Here is a 16111-nt window from a genome sequence, read left to right as displayed (position 1 = left end):
GTGTAAGTACTCGCAGTGGGCGTAGTTGCCGCAGAGGTACTAGTCGCGCTGGACACCGTCACAGATACCGAAGCACCAATGCTGATATCGATGCTGGCGGACAACAACGCATCGTCCGCATTGGCACGGTCTAAGAACACTGAAGGGATCTCGCCGACTGGATGATGGCGGGAAGTATGGTAGTTCGGACGTTGACGCGACGACGGGTCGTGAGTACTGGCTAAGGAAAACGAAACACATGAAAGAGCGACAAGTAAGGAGTGGAGGAGCATCGCTGAAGCGAATGCTGAGACGAGAGTTTCAGAAAATTAGAGGTCAGCGGTAGCAGACGGTAACCCGGTATACTGTCGATAGAGCAAGGAAAAGCCTGAGGAGAACCTGTTGAAACCTGTCTCTTTTATGTTCTACGTGCCGTCGGAGGCCTCAGCTTGGCAGAGCTTTCGGTTGACAGAGCTCCTGTTCAGCAAGACGAGTGAAAAGCCTCACCAGCGCCAATCAGAGGTGGCGGTAAGGAGGAACGCCTCGGCGCTAATTTATCACCATCATGTAATAACTTCGTGCGTCTCGGGGTGATCTTCACAGTGAAGTGATACGTATAAATCACAATTCGAAGGAACCATCACAGGAGAAGTTAGGGTGAAACTGATTTTCAAGCTGGTTTGAAGAACGAGATGGTGTCATAGTAATCGCATCTCCTTTACGAAATCGTTGCGTTCGGGGAATCAGAACGGGACAGTAGGTGACGGAAGTTTGGTGATACAGTAAGAGTTGTGATGGTGACTTCCGACAATGATCCCGGTCCATAATTGAATAGAGAATTGCAACGTCTGAAGTGGGAGAGTTGGCACCTGTTGCACAGAGATCCTGAGATGGACAGTAAAGACATACCGGCAATGGGGAAAAAATGAAGAGTACCGGTCATGCGAGTGTGATTCGCTTAAAGCTGTGGATACAGCACACAGGACGATTGAACACATTGGAGAGTGTCTTCCAACTATACCACGGAGACGCAGCAATAAATAGAGCTAATTATACATACAATTACTTAGATGGACCTGCCGAACCACAAGCAAACCAAACGAATGCTGGTAGTATCTACTGATGCAGCTTGCCCTCCCTCTCCTGCTTTGACCTCAACCTTAAATACGCAGTGACGAGGAACAGCACCCAGGCACCAACGATGCACCCAGCACACATCGCCCCAAAAACTTTACCCCTCTTCTTCATTCGTTTCGTCGCTTTCCGTTGCCGTTTCGAGTGCCCATTTGCGGACGACGGCGTGTCGAGTCTTGTGGTGGTGCGGTGCGGACTAGGCGGAGGGGACGATTCCCTGGCATTGGCCTCGTCCTCGAGTGACGTCTCCGAATGGTTCGGGGATGCCATGACGAGTTCGTGACGGTGACGGGCCTCCTTGAGCCTTTGGCGGCGGCTAAGGTACCAAAGGCCCAAAATACCAAAGAATTGAATGACGTTGAGGACGAGGAAGAAGCTTAAGATGGGTTGGGTACTGTTCGGATCACTGTCTGCCTCGGTGTCCAAGATCAGGCCGGAAAGCGTTTGAGAAATTGTGGCTCCTGCCTGCTCAAGCTGCAAGGGAAATCAGTAATCAGTGTCTGTCGTGCAAGAAAGCGACGAAAACCTACACTCTTATGAGCACCGAGTGTGGTAGACACATATCGCATAGGAACTAGCTGGGGAACAATGACGACCAGAAGAACTGCAGACGAATGAGCAAGGAAGCTACTCCAGGTGGTGGGAAAGTAGCATACGAGGGGAGAATCCTATTCCGGCGCCGATGCTTGCAATGGCAGGGATAGGGGTACCAGTTACATCGGGTGGAAGGGTGAACCAGGTGTACCCGAACATAGTGAGAAGCGACGACAGGGCGAATAACATGATTACCAGAGATGGACGTTTGAATCGGTCTATGACGAATCCGACCTGACAAGTAGATGTGAGCGTGTAGCTTAGCATACGGCTGAGGGGTATAGAGTGACAGAACTTACCGTAGGGTATAAAAACATACTCCCGGCGAGAAGATACGAAGCTTTCGTGCTTGCATCAAGCTCAGTGAGTTGGTATCGGCGTTGAATTAGATTTCTGTAAAGGTAGTCAACGGAATGCTTCTTATTTGGAGAAAGGAAGGTGCTTACGCCGCAAGGTGGGTGAAGGGGTGCCAGATCATGCCACAGAATAAATTTACCCCAATATAGCTATTGCGTCACATGAAAGAGTCAACACTGGAGAGCACGGACAACGCGGGAGAAGCACGGACGCCCAAAATACATCCCCCAGCTGCGTGATATCCTTCAGTTTGACCCTTCTCTTCTCGGCGACCTTCGCGAGGGCGTCGCCCTCCGACATATCTTGTACTGAGAACCTTGCGGCCTCGTCTCGAATTTCTGAAGGCTCCAGCTCTGTCTGTGTGTTCGCAACAAGCCATTTTGAGGACGCAACATAAACGAGGTTGATGCCAAATGAGAATGTGGCCAAGATGGCGGCGGTGTAGAACGGTGCGTGTGGCCCAAATTTCTGGGTGAGAGGGTATGACGTTCGAGCGGCAACAAATGAGGCGATCTTGCCGGCCACGAGTCCGATAGCCATAGACAGACCCAACGAGTGGGATTTGAAGAAGCGAACGATGATGGTTTCTTGTACAACGGCGAGAGGACTAACACCGAGGCCAAATATGAACATTCCTAGAGTCATCAGCCTGACGTCGCCGGTCAAGTCCCCTACGAGTAGAACGAAGAGGCCTAGACGCCGGGAACGAGCGTTAAAATCTGACAAGCATCTTGAGTGTCATGGCGAGGATGTGAACATGCCTGTGACAATGATGCCTGTGGCGAGTATGCTGGTGAAGGTCGTCCCAAGAGTGGCAGCCAGTACTCCACCTGCGAGAGGAGTCCAGGTACTGTTCAGGCTGAAAGCCGCCAGCAGCAAGCTGAATTCCGTGTTTGAAGTCCCCATTTCCCTGGTGATTCGTGATTTGAGGGGAGCAAGGATATATGTTGCACTACAATCGCACAGTCCAGGCATTGACAAAGACGGTAGGTTCGTCATTGGTAAAGGACGTACTAGTGACTCCCGACACTCAGAGAACATGCACATAGCAAGGCAATGCTTCTGATGAACAATCCTCTCCATCTCACAGATCTTCTCTGTCGTGGCGAATCGTGCACGATGATGACTTGGTCGTCGTTGACGAGAAGGGTATCCGTTTCGCCGTTGCTGCTCTGGTTAGGGACTCGGAGAGCTCGTGAAGCTTCTGAAGGAGCAGGTAGAGACATCGGAGAGCGCTCTACCAGGGCCTGATGGTGGTAGGGACAAAGTGGGTTTATGCTTTCTTTGCATGTGGCAAGCGGCTGGTGAGAGGGAGACAGAACCGACCGCGGCGCGTGGGCAGAATTCATAACCAGAATCGACTTATCAGATACGGCTGACAGGATCGCTGTCGATCGGGAACGGAACATTAAAAATATATTGCTGCCGGCATTCCGTCTATCCAGGCCTCACAATTTCTGTCGAGGTCGTACCGGCCGCAGGACTCATATTATCGGCAGACCTCTTGTTATGCATAGATTTCAGGAGTTATTATTCTGTGTCGAATTCTTAGTGGTAGCACTGATAGTCTTGCCGCCCTCATGAGCAGCAAGATGCCTAAGGTATTGTTCTCTCCAATTCGCCTCTCCCTCCTTCGACATCACGCCATGCAACCACCTCATCCTCCTCTGCATCTTCTCCATGTCCCTTTCGCTATAGTAATTATGCCCTCCTCTTGGATGCAAATATCCAAACTGGTGTAATGTGGAGGCGGATGATGGAAGCGAAGAAGCGGTAGAAGCTGTTCTACCACGCACGGACTCAGAGGACTTCGTACTGTCCGTGTCGACGCTGAAGAATGCGTGCTCACGCTCGGATGTGGGTATTCGGTATAGATTCCCCTTCGTGAAGTATAGAGGGGTTTCGCAGACATGTCGGTAGCCCAAGTATGTAGGGGGAAGTGCAGGTACACCTGAGGACCACAACAACGAAGGAATGTCAGACCTCGGTAAGTAGCAATGAATGAGAATCTTACCATCGTTGAGCCCCTTCACGGAGTACTCCAATAGTGAATCCTCCCCATGTTGCGCTCGGCACGCACGTACCGTATCGGTCCAATACTGCGCCATATCTTCATTAGCCCACCGAGGCGATCCGAACGCCACGAGTCGCAACGTTGTCGAATTCATCAGGCTGGGCGACACATCCACCCCCGGCGCAAGCAGGTCCATCGCTAACAAATAACACAGCACGCCACCCATGCTATGACCTGTGAGCACGATCTCCCCCACCTCGAAGCTCTCGAGCGCACCCTTCACAACATTCAACATCGCCGGGCCAACGCCTTCGTACAGCTTCCAGAAACCCGTATGTACCGCACACCGCGAGCGTTTAGAGCTTTCTTTCGAAGGGAGTCGGGGGTAAGGAGTCTTTGACGCCCTCAAGTCCTGTATGACTTGCGAGAACGAAGCTGTTCCAGAGAACGCGACGACGAGCTGCTTCAGTTGTGGTCTGTATGCCACGTATGCCGGTACGTCTGCGACTTCGCCCCGGACAGCGTCGACGAAGATGGAGTCCTTCAACGCGTCATAGCCTTCGAGCGGAAAGCCCGTCCCCGATAAAACGTCCAGTTTCTCGAAGACAAGTTTTACGGGGACGACGCTATAGGCGACCTCGGCGAACTGGGACCAGATTGAGAGCTCAGATTGGAGGGTGAGCGGTGCGAGGTCAACGGAGGTGAGGACGTGGTGTGATCGCGTGCCGAGCAGTTTGGCGATAAAGCGGAAGTTGACGAGTTTTTCGGCAGCGTACATCTGACGCTGCTCGACAGTGAGTTGCTCGTTATTGAAGAACATGGTAGGAAAAAGGCATTCGAGTGTCTGCGAGAACTGAAGTTGTACATGGAAAGAGTGACGAGGAGACGACCTGTGCTCGCTAAACTAGGTGGCACCGCCACACTAAAGCGCACGCGAGCCTGTCAAGTCAGACACAGAAACCGAGACGCTGGCGGATGGGCAACTTGGAAGCCAAGGTGGTTCAAGTGAGCTCCACTAACAATGACCACCCATATTTTCACTCTTTTTCTTTGCATCGCTGGCGCAGCTCGGAATGTCAAGTTTGAGATCCAGGAGCAAGTAAGGAGATCCCGAAACCCCCCAAAAAAACAATAGTAGTCTCCATCTAAGGTTGCCCACTACTTCTTGCCCTTCCGCTTCCCACCGCCACCCTTCCCTCCCTTCTTCATACCCCCGATTGAATCTCCCTTCTTCGCCCGGATCCCTTCGTTTTGTGCTTTCGCACCTCCCCTCTGCCCCATATCACTCCCAAAGTTCCCGCCCTTCGTGACCTTCGGCTTCGTTTTTGATTTTTTGTCTCGCGACTTGCTGCCTTTCTTACTGTCGCGTTTTTCTGGGACGCCGATCTTGTTGGGCCGCGCTGCCTTTTTGGCGGATCGGATGGCAGCATTGACGACTTTGTGGTCGCCCGCTGCTTCGTCCTCTTCGAGCGCGAGTTTTCGCCGCTTGACTCGGCGGGAGAGGCCAGAGAATTTGTCGCGCTTGGGCTGTTAACCGGGTATCAGCCATACACTAAGACGGGCAAGACGATGGGGGAAAACATCACTGACCTTAGTCGTGTCCACAGGTGCATCCTTGCCTTTACCAGCATTGGCCGCGGAATAGCCGGCTTCATACTGAGACTTGCTGAGGTCTGAAATTTTCGGTCAGTAACTGTGACCTAAAGCAGCAAATAAGGGATGGATCTTCACCTGCTGCCTTCTGTTTCTCCTTGCCAGACTGGAACCATGTCCTCGCCGGCCGTGAATAGATCTCATCCTCGTGGTTGATCATATTCTGGCCTTTTTGAAGCTCCATCTCCGCTTTCCGCAGCTATAGAACATAACGGGCGATCATGCGGAGTTAGTTCTCCGATCCGAACACAAGACGAGCGGTTCAATGACAAGATACGAACATGCTTCTCCTCCTTCTCATCCTGCATGACACCAGTAATCTCGGGCTTGAGCGAATCCAACTTCTTCACATACTTCGCCACAATCTCAGGGGGGACAGTACGATGCCTGACTTGATCGGCTCCTGCTGAATGCTTGATGGCAGCCTTCAGCATCTTGCGATCGGCTTCTCCTACTAATGTTACGGATCTATGAACCACAAATGAAAGATATATCAGAACGAGGATTCAAAACGTAATAAGGGAATGGGCACGTACCGACCCTTCTTGCCAGCTCGAGCCGTACGACCTACACGATGCAAGTACTGTGCTAACTGGCCTGGCATATCAAAATTGATGACGGTATCAATACCCTTGATATCCAGACCACGGGAGGCAAGGTCGGTCGCCATCAGGTAGTCGACGGCTCCGTCGCGAAAGAGTTGTAGCGATTTTAGACGCTACGTACAAAGGCAAGGTGAGTCCGACTCCTGAACCGCGAGCAAAAAGGTTAACGTTACCTGCTCCTGAGATAGATCTCCATGTAGCTCCTCGCAGCTCATACCCAGCAGACTGAACATGATTCGTACTTGATGTGCCAGCTTCTTGCTCCGGAAGAAGATGAGCACACCCGACTTGAATGTCCGTTTGCACAGTGCGACGAGCAAGGCGGACCTGTCTGACTCTTTCCCGGCGCGAACGCGGACAAACTCCTGAACCAAACCACGAGCCGTGCTTCGTTTAGGGTCGACGAACAGACGAACAGGTTTATTGAGTGACATCTTGACGAGCTCATCGACGGAATCAGTCATAGTGGCGGAGAAGAGCATGGTTTGGCGTGAGGTAGGACATGACTGGATGATCTCTGTGAGTTCGTCTGCGAAACCGTCGGACAGCATACGATCGGCTTCGTCGAGGACAAGGATATCGAGGGCGTCGAGAGTAAAAGATGGCGAGTTGCGCAGGTGGTCGATCAGCCGACCAGGTGTAGCGATAACTACGTCTGGTCGTGCACGAAGAGCAACTTCCTGAGACTTTAATGACAGTCCACCTAGATACATGTAGTTGAGTTAGCGAGACTTCAACGTGGTAGAAAATTGAGAGCATACCTACGATGAGACAAAATTGGATGTCTGTATGTGTTCCGAGTTTCTTGCCTACTTCGTAACACTGAACGGCCAACTCTCGCGTAGGGACAAGAATCAAACACCGGGTAGCAGCAGCTTTCTTGCCCTTGTCTCGGTAGAGAAGTCGCTCGATCATCGGAATGATGAACGCAGCAGTCTTTCCTGAACCCGTCACGGCATTTCCGACGACATCCTTCCCCAGGAGTCCGACAGGTATGGTTGCTGCCTGAATGGGAGTCGGTGTATTGAATCCAAGCGTAGTGAGAGCCTTGAGCACCGGACGTGAAAGATTCATAGTGAGGAAGGATGAATGGGTGTCGGATGAGGGTGCGTCAGAAGCGAAAAATGCGGTTTTCCTGTCCTTCTCGGCCTGAGTCTCCGGTTCACTTTCGTCTTCGGATGAAGGTCCTTCGTCGCTCTCTTCGTCTTCTTCTTCGTCGTTGTCGTCGTCTTCTCCAGAACCTGCCTCCTCATCCTCATCCGACGTCGCGAGTGGGTCATCTCCGTCTTCGGCATCGAATCCAACAAAGCCCTCTTCACTTCCACTCCCAACATCATTATCCTCGTCGTCATCCTCACCAGCAGCTGACAGCTCTTCCTCGTCTTCCTCATCATCTTCGTCCTCATCCTCGTCTTCTACCTCGCGCTTTCGCTTCCCTGATACTTTCCCAAGCCTCCGCTTTGCAATAATATCGTCCACAGATATCGGCTCCTGTAAACGAAACGATATATGAGCTCTAAGTTCGAGTAATCTAAGTAGGAGAAGAAAGTCAAAGCGCCGCACCGGTTTCGATCCCTTCTTCACCAGATCTCCTACATCCAACCTACTATCCAACAAGTCATTGTAGGGGTCCCCGGAGAGATCGAACACAAAGTCTGGGTCAAGCTGAGCATCGTCGTCGCCTGCAGCTTTTTGTTTTTTAGATGCCTTGCCATTAGTCTGAGGGATGGCCTGAGGTTCGTCCTCAACGTCCGAGTCCAAGGTCATGATAAAGTCATTTTGACGAGAAGTAGAGGCCATGATGGGAGCTAGAGTTTACTAGAGACGCATGCAAAGGCAGGGTGAGAGAAATTACAGCAGGCTTTTACGCCTGACGGTACTGATCGCGAGTGAAGTAAAGCAGATTTTGTGGCGAAGTTTTGGCGATTTTTCGCGCAGACCGCACGTGATACGCGCTTCCAACCCAGGTCTTCCAATCACGGACAACACGAAGTCGGTGTGGCCCACGCCAACTCAGTTCGATTCAACCACTACTCAGAGCCCATCGTACCATATAATTCGCAAAAAATCACCTTCTGTCTCGTTACCTTGAAGCTGCGCGTCAATTTCTACTTGAACCTTTCTTCGAAGGAGAAATGGAGCAACCAATCTACTACCCGAAGGCGGAGTTCATCGAAACAGTACGTGCATCATCGTCTTATCCACCTCTCTGGAACATTGAGGTATCGACATTCCAGATATCGGGTGATTGAAGGACACAGGAAACAAAGTCTCTCGCCGAGCTACCATCGCTGGCCCACAGAACATCATACTCGGCGGCAAGACCATCATTTCAAGTGGCGCTATCATTCGTGGCGATTTGAAGCGAACGGGTCCAGGACATGCGGTCGTAATTTCTTTGGGGAGATATTGTCTTGTTGGAGAGGGTTGCACTATGCGGTATGTACTCCCCATAGAGAAGTTGCACCTATAGTTCTGACCGCGGACGACTGAGCAGACCTCCATACAAGACATATCGAGGAAACTTCAACTACTACCCTATGAAGATTGGCGACCATGTTCACATAGGAGCCAACACAGTAGTAGAAGCTGCCACAATTGGGAACCATGTTGAGATTGGGAAGAACTGTGTCATTGTACGTGGTGTCTGCATTGCGTCGCTACTCTGAGAACTGGTTGTCCTGAAATTCCTTGGTTTGACCAGGGAAAGTTTACAATCATCAAAGACTGCGCGAGGATAGCAGATAATACCATTGTTCCACCAAATACCGTTATTCCTGCCCTCTCATTATTCTCTGGTTCGCCTGGTTGGTACACTCTTGGATTGCGATTTGTTGCAGCTGATGAATTCGGTCATCTATGTAGGTCGATTCGTGGAAGACTTACCAGAGTCAACACAGGAAATAGTTGAAGCTCATACAAAACAATACTATACACGCTTCCAGCCACTGGAACGATAACCAGCCCCATCATATCTGCCTGCCTTGCGTCCCCTACTTCACAACGGATCTGTGTCACAGGGTGAATTGTCAGTCTTCTGCACTTTTATATTATGATGCGAATCATAGAAGTCAAGCACCGAAACCGTCTTCATAACTGTTTCTGATGATCACACCATGCTAATACTGACATTCAATTCAAGATCCCTTCGCTTAGTTTCATGTAACTGACCACTTCACACCCTCTAGATTCCCACAGTACGGAACGAGCCTCCCCCTGTTTGCCTATGCGTTCAGCTCTTACTCATACACCTCTTGCAGTTTACACTCTTACTTCGATGGTTTCTCTGTATTGTTTACGTCTCCGTTGGTGCATCTAATACCCTGCCTCTGTACAATAAGATAGCTATCTGTGCTTGATGCCGTTCTTCGTCACTCGCACCGGTAAGGGCAGCTGAGCCGACTGGTCGTATGTCTTGTTTTCCTCATTCGCCCCTCGCCCCTCTGGCCCCATGGCCTAAGCCCCCATATTCTGCGGTTTTGAAAGCTTGATCTTCCTGTCACTGACAAAGATGCCACGTCCAACATGTATGTTTTGTTACTTTTCGTAGGACTAAATGGAGCTTTCACTGATATTCCTGGCCCTTCTTCATCCGCAGAACACATGCACAATCTGCCCCATCCAATCATCTGTCCTGCAGGTCGTCAACTGTTTATACGATCCAGCATCAAATCGGCAAGTAACTCAATTTTGATTGAGCTTGTTGATTGGCACGCGCAAGTGTGGCACAGAGTCTTCGTTTTTACTTTTACGATCTTACTTTGCTCGACGTTGAGGATACTTTCATTCCCCGATAAGGATTCAGCAACAGATATTGGGATTCGGTAATCTCGGCTTTGAAATGATGGCTCGTCTAACTTGCTCTAGCAGTGACCACCACCACACCAGAGCCGAAGACGTCGTTCCCCCGTCTAGCCGGCCCACTACATCGCACCCTTCATTGAACGGATAACGGTGTCAGCGGCAGACAGGTTCGGTAGAAAAGTTTCCGGTACCCTCGGGTCTCGAGCCCCTTCCTCTCAGTGCCCGTCAGGCAGCCATACAATGATCCTCGACGACGTATGGGCAGAGATTCAGGACCTCGATTGTTGCCGACGATTTTGCTCGATCCTGCTAGAAAGTCAGCTGCTAAGGCTACATCATCTCGATTCAGAGTCTCTCGCTCTGAAAGCGGTTGTGTATGAGCTTTGACATACTCCACACCCACGCGTTGGCCGCTGTTCATGCGGCTTCCTCAAACTCGGAGAGGCTTCACTTGTGCTTGTTCCCCGAAAGGCTGGTCCACATGCGGTTTTCTCACTTCTGGCCTGGTGAACACTCGGTGTATCTCTTGGGCTTTATCGAACGTAAATGCTTTGAAATCGGGGCACCCCTGTTATCTACCAAACAAACAGAATGGTACTATTCATCTGAGACTGGCCTATCCCATTCAACAACATCGTCGGTGGCACCATCGCGTCCTCTGCGTTGTCCTTGAATGTCTCACTGACAGACGGACCGGGACTTGACCGGGACGTGACAGGCTCCGATTGAGTTGAACTTCAGGTGGGTGTACTTGACTTTCCGAAACCTCCGTAAGTCTTCATTGAGTACGGCCACATGCTTCCATCAAGTACAACGCAGGATCAGCGCTGATGGGGCGAAGTATATAATCCTTTTCGATGCCTGCCAGTGCGTGGTCGATTCGAGTCCGCATTCCTCCTTGTTCAGCCTCCTTGCCTTCCATCCGTCCCTTCGTTTTCTGACAGTTCCTTTCGCCATGCGTCTTTCTGCTGCCATCGCAATCGCCTCCCTCCTCCCGACAGTCACAAGAACCTATGCATTCTCTTGGCTTTCCCCCGACTTCAACGAATCCCAACTGAAACGTGGCCTCGATGCCATTCAAGGTGACACTGAACTTGTGAAGCAAATTCGTGAGCTTTATGCCCGCCAGCAGGAAGAAGTTCATGCCTGGAATAAGGCGGGAAAGCCGGATATCGCTCGTGAAGTCCTCAACTATAGGAAGAGGTCGATCCAGAAGAGACAGAATAATGGGACGATCGACGCAATATTTGGCCCCGACGACGGCATATTGGTGGGGGTAGCGAATACTCTGGTAGACATCCTTGAGGGATCAAAATACTTTCCGGAAGACAACCATCCGTTTGAGTGGCCCTCTTCAACGGATCAACGGGGTACTTCGGACTTCCATACTTTTTGATCCAGACCTTCTTACTTCTTACGCCTGCGCCCAGGTCCTTGCCCAGGAATGAACACCCTCGCCAATCACGGTTACCTTCCTCGAAATGGTCAGTGTGTTATTCGCACACTTTTGTTCACGCACTGTCTGCTAATGCTCTGGCACAGGTATCGTCACCGCCGGCGAGGTCATCTCAGCCTCCGCTGAAGTTTTCAATATGGGCGCAGACCTCGCTGCTGTGCTCGTCGGTGGCGCAGTTGCTCTCAACGGGGACATAACGACTCTTACCTTCTCGCTCGGTGGTGCTGACGCTCGTGTGCACAGTCTTCCCTCTTCCGCCACGATGGCGTATGCTAACATGGTATAATATGTAGGCACCAACTCTCTCGGGAAATTGGGTGGGCTCCTCGGAACAGAGACTGGTCTTGACGGTCACGGACGAGTGAACGAGGGCGATGCTAGTGCCACTCGGTGAGTTCGTCCATAGTTTTGTGAGATGATGCGGCTTAAGAAGGCATGTGCGTGTAGGTGCGACTTCTATCTCTGCGAAGGGGACAATCACAATATGCAGCCCGAGTTCTTCTCCCAGATGCTTGATCATGCTAAGGAGAACAACAACCAATTTGACGTTAACGCAATGGCTGTGCGTCCCTCATCTTCATTGATACTATGTACCTCCTCTTTCTCCTTCCATCCTAACAATCAGGTGCTCAAATGAGAGGCTCACTCCACTCACTCCCTTTTGACGAAATTTTCAGACTCACTTTCACGATCGCTGGCAGAACTCCCTCGACACTAACCCGAACTTCTACTTCGTTCCCCCGTCCGCTCTCATCGTCATGGGTGCTACTTACTTTCACCCTGGCTTTTTCTCCAACGGGACTATTGGCGCCGGGGGTTCTGCGAATCTTGCGTCGATTGCTTCGTTCGCGGGAGCGAGATTTGCAGAGGATGGTAGTATCACTTACGTCCCGGAGCGCAGTACGTGTATTTTCACTTCACTCCTTGTTTTTAAACCCCCTCCATTGTGCTCCTTATACAAACCTAGTTGACATACTGTTTTCTTGCTCATGATTAGTTCCTGAGATTGGATGGTATCGTCGCTCTGTCCCCATGCTCCTTTCTGAAGCCCTCGCTGGCATCCTCTCTATCTACCTCAATCCCGAGCCTGTCCTCTTCGGTGCCAACTCAGGATCCGTGAACAACTTCATCCCTGGACCTGGCTTATTACCAACGAACGCATCGAATGTCCAAGGTCTTGGGTGCTTCCTGTACAATGCCCTTTACGCGGACTTCTTCGGTAAGTCTGCCCGTCTTACGATTTTCTTTCTGTTTTTGCTTTGGGTCTGAATGAATTCCGGACGCATTTATATGATATCGTGACTGCCAGGCGAATTCGATAACATCCTCTTTGGACTTGAGTCCACCGTCAACGCTGTTCTCGGACTTCTGGACCCAGCCCTCTCCGACTTCGTCGGCTGCACGCCTAACTACCCCGACGAAACCTCGCCGAACGCTTACGGTGGGGCCGTCATTTATCTCAACAAGACCTCTTCTGCACCCGGTGCCCCGCAGAAGCAACCATGCTTGACCCAAAGTGGAGGTGGGACTCAATGCGATACGAGGACGAACTCGTATGGGAAAAGTAAGAGCGATGATGTGCAGAATAGGTGGAAGTTTACGAGCTATGTGAGCGATGGGCAGGACCCGCTTCCGAGCAGTAATTAGTGGGCATTGGTATGCTCTATAGTCATATCCTACTGCACGTCATGAAAGGACATTGTTTAGGTGTTGTTCGTTCTTAAACAAATACTGTTTACACGGCATTACTCCCTTCATTTGTTCACTCGATTCGACTTCACTGTTTTTTTTTTTTACCTTACTGTATCGACAATCCACTGTCTTCACTCCGCCATCCACTATGTTCTACACACGCTCCTTACACGTTTCAATGCATAGCAGAGCTATGAGATATCCTGTATCACATCGCTGTTTGATGTACCACTGGTCGTTCTTCTATTGACATGCGCCGCTCATTGACAGCACCGGTATTAAAAATGGTGCTTCAAGCGGCTGTGGTTATAGAATCAAGAGTTTGGCTTCGTACCAACCACGATCCCAAACCTCGCACCTCTCCCGTGCAACCAGGCCATCATCCACGCAAACACCTTCCACCCCCCACCTCTCCCACTCAAGAACCTAACGAACCCAGGAAACACGTATTCCGTGATATCGTCGATCTCAACATCGACGTACCCTACCCTCTCCATCTCGGCTATGTACTGCGCTTTGGTGACAACGTTCTCACGGGGAATGACGCGGAGTAGAGTACTAAGGAAGAAGGTGATGGGATAGGATGGCCTTAGTGGCGATGTTGTCTTGGATGGGGGTGTGGACTTTGTGGTAGAGGCGAAGTAGATATCGGCGAGGGCGATATGACCGCCTGGTGAAAGTTTCGCGAATGACTGCTGGAGGAAGAGAGCGCGTGTATGGAAGTGATAGGCGCAGTCCAACGCCACTATGGTGTCGAATGTGGACGGCGAACTCGGTGAAAGAGGATGTACGTCGACACGGGAACCGAGCTTGGATCGAGAATCCACGATATATACGGCGTCGCTTTGGAATAGATGTGTATTTATATCTTTCGCCCCACTCTGTTCCAGAGCGCGGAGAAGGCGGGCTTCTGACCGCTTGTGGTGTTGTGGGAGGCTAGTTATACCGACCAGTAAGCTTGGCCGGGGAACAGAAGGGTGAGAGACTTGAAGGAGGAGGGAGTCACCACTTCCGTGGCCGACGTCTGCATGTCCAAACAGAAGTCTGAGATAAGTCTGGAGGTAACGATAGAGGAGAACTTGCCTAACACGCGGCCTCCTTCCTTAGAACGGGATGCGTGCACCAGTCGCAGGGCGAGCGCTAGCGATCGTGTTTGAGTGTCAGTCGAAGGTTCGGAAAGTCAAGGGCTAATTTGACCTTCGCATGCTTCAGGAAACCTATCCGTGTCCTGTTATGCGTTGGATAATGGACATCTGAGTTGGATAGTTCCGGTTATGGACGCTCGTCAATCGACTAACCTTCCAAAAACCCATGTTCAGCCATTCTGTGGTGGGGCGTTGGCCAGGCTTCAGACCAGGAAGTGCGTTTAGATTCAAGTGGAACTCGTCATGGTAGGGATCTTGTGAAGACTTCATCACTATGAACAGACTCGCGAGAGCGCCGACGAAGAGGAGGAATAACACGATGATGGGCCACATCTCGATGGAATTGACAATTTGGAGTACAAAAACTATGTCATTTATATCGCTCTGATGCAGGACAAGCCTGAAGATCAAGGCGTTTGTGCGAGGCGACTACTGAAAATCGAAAGGTCTGGCTGGAAGAAAGGCAAGCAAATACTTAGACGCGCTGTCGCGCCGCAACGAGGCGGAGTTTTAAAGAAATGGCCGCCAATTCCCGGGCCACTGAGCCCTGGCGCTGGGTTTGTGTCAAGCCGCCGTGATTCCCTTCCGACTCGTCAGACCTTGATCATTTGTACGTGGCGCGTGCGTTAAGTTTTGTATAGATGGGCTGTGATTTGTGTGGGTGTTGGATGACTACAGGCTTTCGATATGTCACCGCTACCAGAACCCCGTATGCCCAAATAAGTACTTAGACACACCATTCGGCTTCGAAGAGTTGTAATAATGTTGCGTTTTCACCTCAGTGCCACCAAATTCTGACAACAGGTCGGGCTTGGTCTGGTTCCTTGCACGTGGATTAGACTTTAAACTTCAAGTTGATCTAGCCAAACACCAGTATTGAGGATTTATCGACAAGCTAACCCATGACTCTTTTTTTTTTTTTTTTTTTTTCTTAAATCAAATGTATTTGTATAGCGCCGCCGTAAAGGCGAGGGGCGCTTGTATGTACATAGGTAAATACATGCAGGAATGGGGTCTGAGACACCTCAGCAATCACCACACTGTAGAATCCGAACTCCTACATTCAGTCGTCGAGAGAAGTCTCGGAGCGTGGCTTGTGCTCCGAAGAAGAATTAAGCAAAATTGAGAGAAATAGAAGAAAAAAAAGAAAGCCCGTCCGTCATAGCTCCATGTCATCGGCTCCCGCCGTCTCCCTCCCTCTCCCCTTCTTCCCCTTTCCCTTCTTTCCCCCTCGAGCGGGAACCCACGTACTAGGATCTACTCCAGGCGGGGGGCGGAGCAGTGCAGTGTGCTCCCGGATCCATTCCAGGTCTCTGCGATGAGCATAGAAAGAGCAGTCCTTCGCATCTGCACGATGACGGCCCTGGCAGTTTATGCAGAAGGGTTCACATGGGCACGTACCCGTCGTGTTCCCAGCCCTCTCACAAGGACCACAGGTCTTCGCATGGTCCCGTTCATCATGTGCGCCGCCGCACTTCCAACACCTCTTCGTCATTGAGCGGCACAGGTGGGGCTAACCCATGACTCCCTTCCAACTATCCTCTGGCCCGCACCCAGATTAAATGCAGCGATGAATCTCGTAACTAATTTCACTCCATGGCGAAGCTCTTCAGAAACCTTAAACCTTGAAGTTGAACGAACCACTGTCGTGGCGTGTTAAGAATCGCGCAGGAGATCG

At 50.9% G+C, this 16111-nt stretch overlaps 6 protein-coding genes across 6 annotated transcripts; 2 read left to right on the top strand and 4 right to left on the bottom strand.

Moving 5' to 3' along the window:
- Positions 1–1025: 1025 nt before the first annotated feature.
- STEHIDRAFT_71259 (MFS general substrate transporter) lies at positions 1026–3319 on the bottom strand. Its single transcript, XM_007298106.1, has 8 exons — positions 3079–3319; positions 2826–3016; positions 2276–2756; positions 2154–2213; positions 2007–2100; positions 1770–1941; positions 1644–1717; positions 1026–1587 (listed from the first exon to the last, which is right to left on the bottom strand). The coding sequence occupies exons 1-8, from the start codon at positions 3288–3290 to the stop codon at positions 1096–1098; spliced, it is 1776 nt and encodes a 591-aa protein (XP_007298168.1). The 5' UTR covers positions 3291–3319; the 3' UTR covers positions 1026–1095.
- A 265-nt stretch (positions 3320–3584) lies between these two features.
- STEHIDRAFT_151788 (alpha/beta-hydrolase) lies at positions 3585–4898 on the bottom strand (the record flags this gene model as incomplete). Its single annotated transcript, XM_007298821.1, has 2 exons — positions 3585–4015; positions 4079–4898. 2 exons carry the CDS (start codon positions 4896–4898, stop codon positions 3585–3587), a joined length of 1251 nt encoding a protein of 416 aa, XP_007298883.1.
- Positions 4899–5208: 310 nt separating this feature from the next.
- On the bottom strand, positions 5209–8211 carry STEHIDRAFT_143828 (DEAD-domain-containing protein). The gene is made up of 8 exons (XM_007298820.1): positions 7900–8211; positions 7098–7827; positions 6510–7039; positions 6268–6449; positions 6013–6199; positions 5810–5930; positions 5669–5751; positions 5209–5605 (listed from the first exon to the last, which is right to left on the bottom strand). The coding sequence occupies exons 1-8, from the start codon at positions 8134–8136 to the stop codon at positions 5237–5239; spliced, it is 2439 nt and encodes an 812-aa protein (XP_007298882.1). The 5' UTR covers positions 8137–8211; the 3' UTR covers positions 5209–5236.
- Positions 8212–8344: 133 nt separating this feature from the next.
- STEHIDRAFT_89481 (dynactin subunit p25) lies at positions 8345–9651 on the top strand. The gene is made up of 5 exons (XM_007298235.1): positions 8345–8516; positions 8591–8775; positions 8834–8972; positions 9041–9143; positions 9202–9651. Exons 1-5 carry the CDS (start codon positions 8472–8474, stop codon positions 9294–9296), a joined length of 567 nt encoding a protein of 188 aa, XP_007298297.1. The 5' UTR covers positions 8345–8471; the 3' UTR covers positions 9297–9651.
- A 1444-nt stretch (positions 9652–11095) lies between these two features.
- On the top strand, positions 11096–13372 carry APO9/CPO9 (the record flags this gene model as incomplete). Its single annotated transcript, XM_007298819.1, has 8 exons — positions 11096–11510; positions 11571–11624; positions 11683–11829; positions 11890–11986; positions 12044–12158; positions 12298–12496; positions 12594–12815; positions 12906–13372. 8 exons carry the CDS (start codon positions 11096–11098, stop codon positions 13241–13243), a joined length of 1587 nt encoding a protein of 528 aa, XP_007298881.1. The 3' UTR covers positions 13244–13372.
- A 150-nt stretch (positions 13373–13522) lies between these two features.
- Positions 13523–15075, bottom strand: STEHIDRAFT_117477 (S-adenosyl-L-methionine-dependent methyltransferase). Its single transcript, XM_007298818.1, has 4 exons — positions 14587–15075; positions 14486–14516; positions 14372–14428; positions 13523–14312 (listed from the first exon to the last, which is right to left on the bottom strand). The coding sequence occupies exons 1-4, from the start codon at positions 14764–14766 to the stop codon at positions 13603–13605; spliced, it is 978 nt and encodes a 325-aa protein (XP_007298880.1). The 5' UTR covers positions 14767–15075; the 3' UTR covers positions 13523–13602.
- Between the last annotated feature and the right edge of the window lie 1036 nt (positions 15076–16111).

This window comes from Stereum hirsutum (genome assembly GCF_000264905.1).
Source record: "Stereum hirsutum FP-91666 SS1 unplaced genomic scaffold STEHIscaffold_1, whole genome shotgun sequence".
Lineage (NCBI taxonomy): Eukaryota > Fungi > Basidiomycota > Agaricomycetes > Russulales > Stereaceae > Stereum > Stereum hirsutum.
This window is presented reverse-complemented; position numbering and strand designations above follow the sequence as displayed.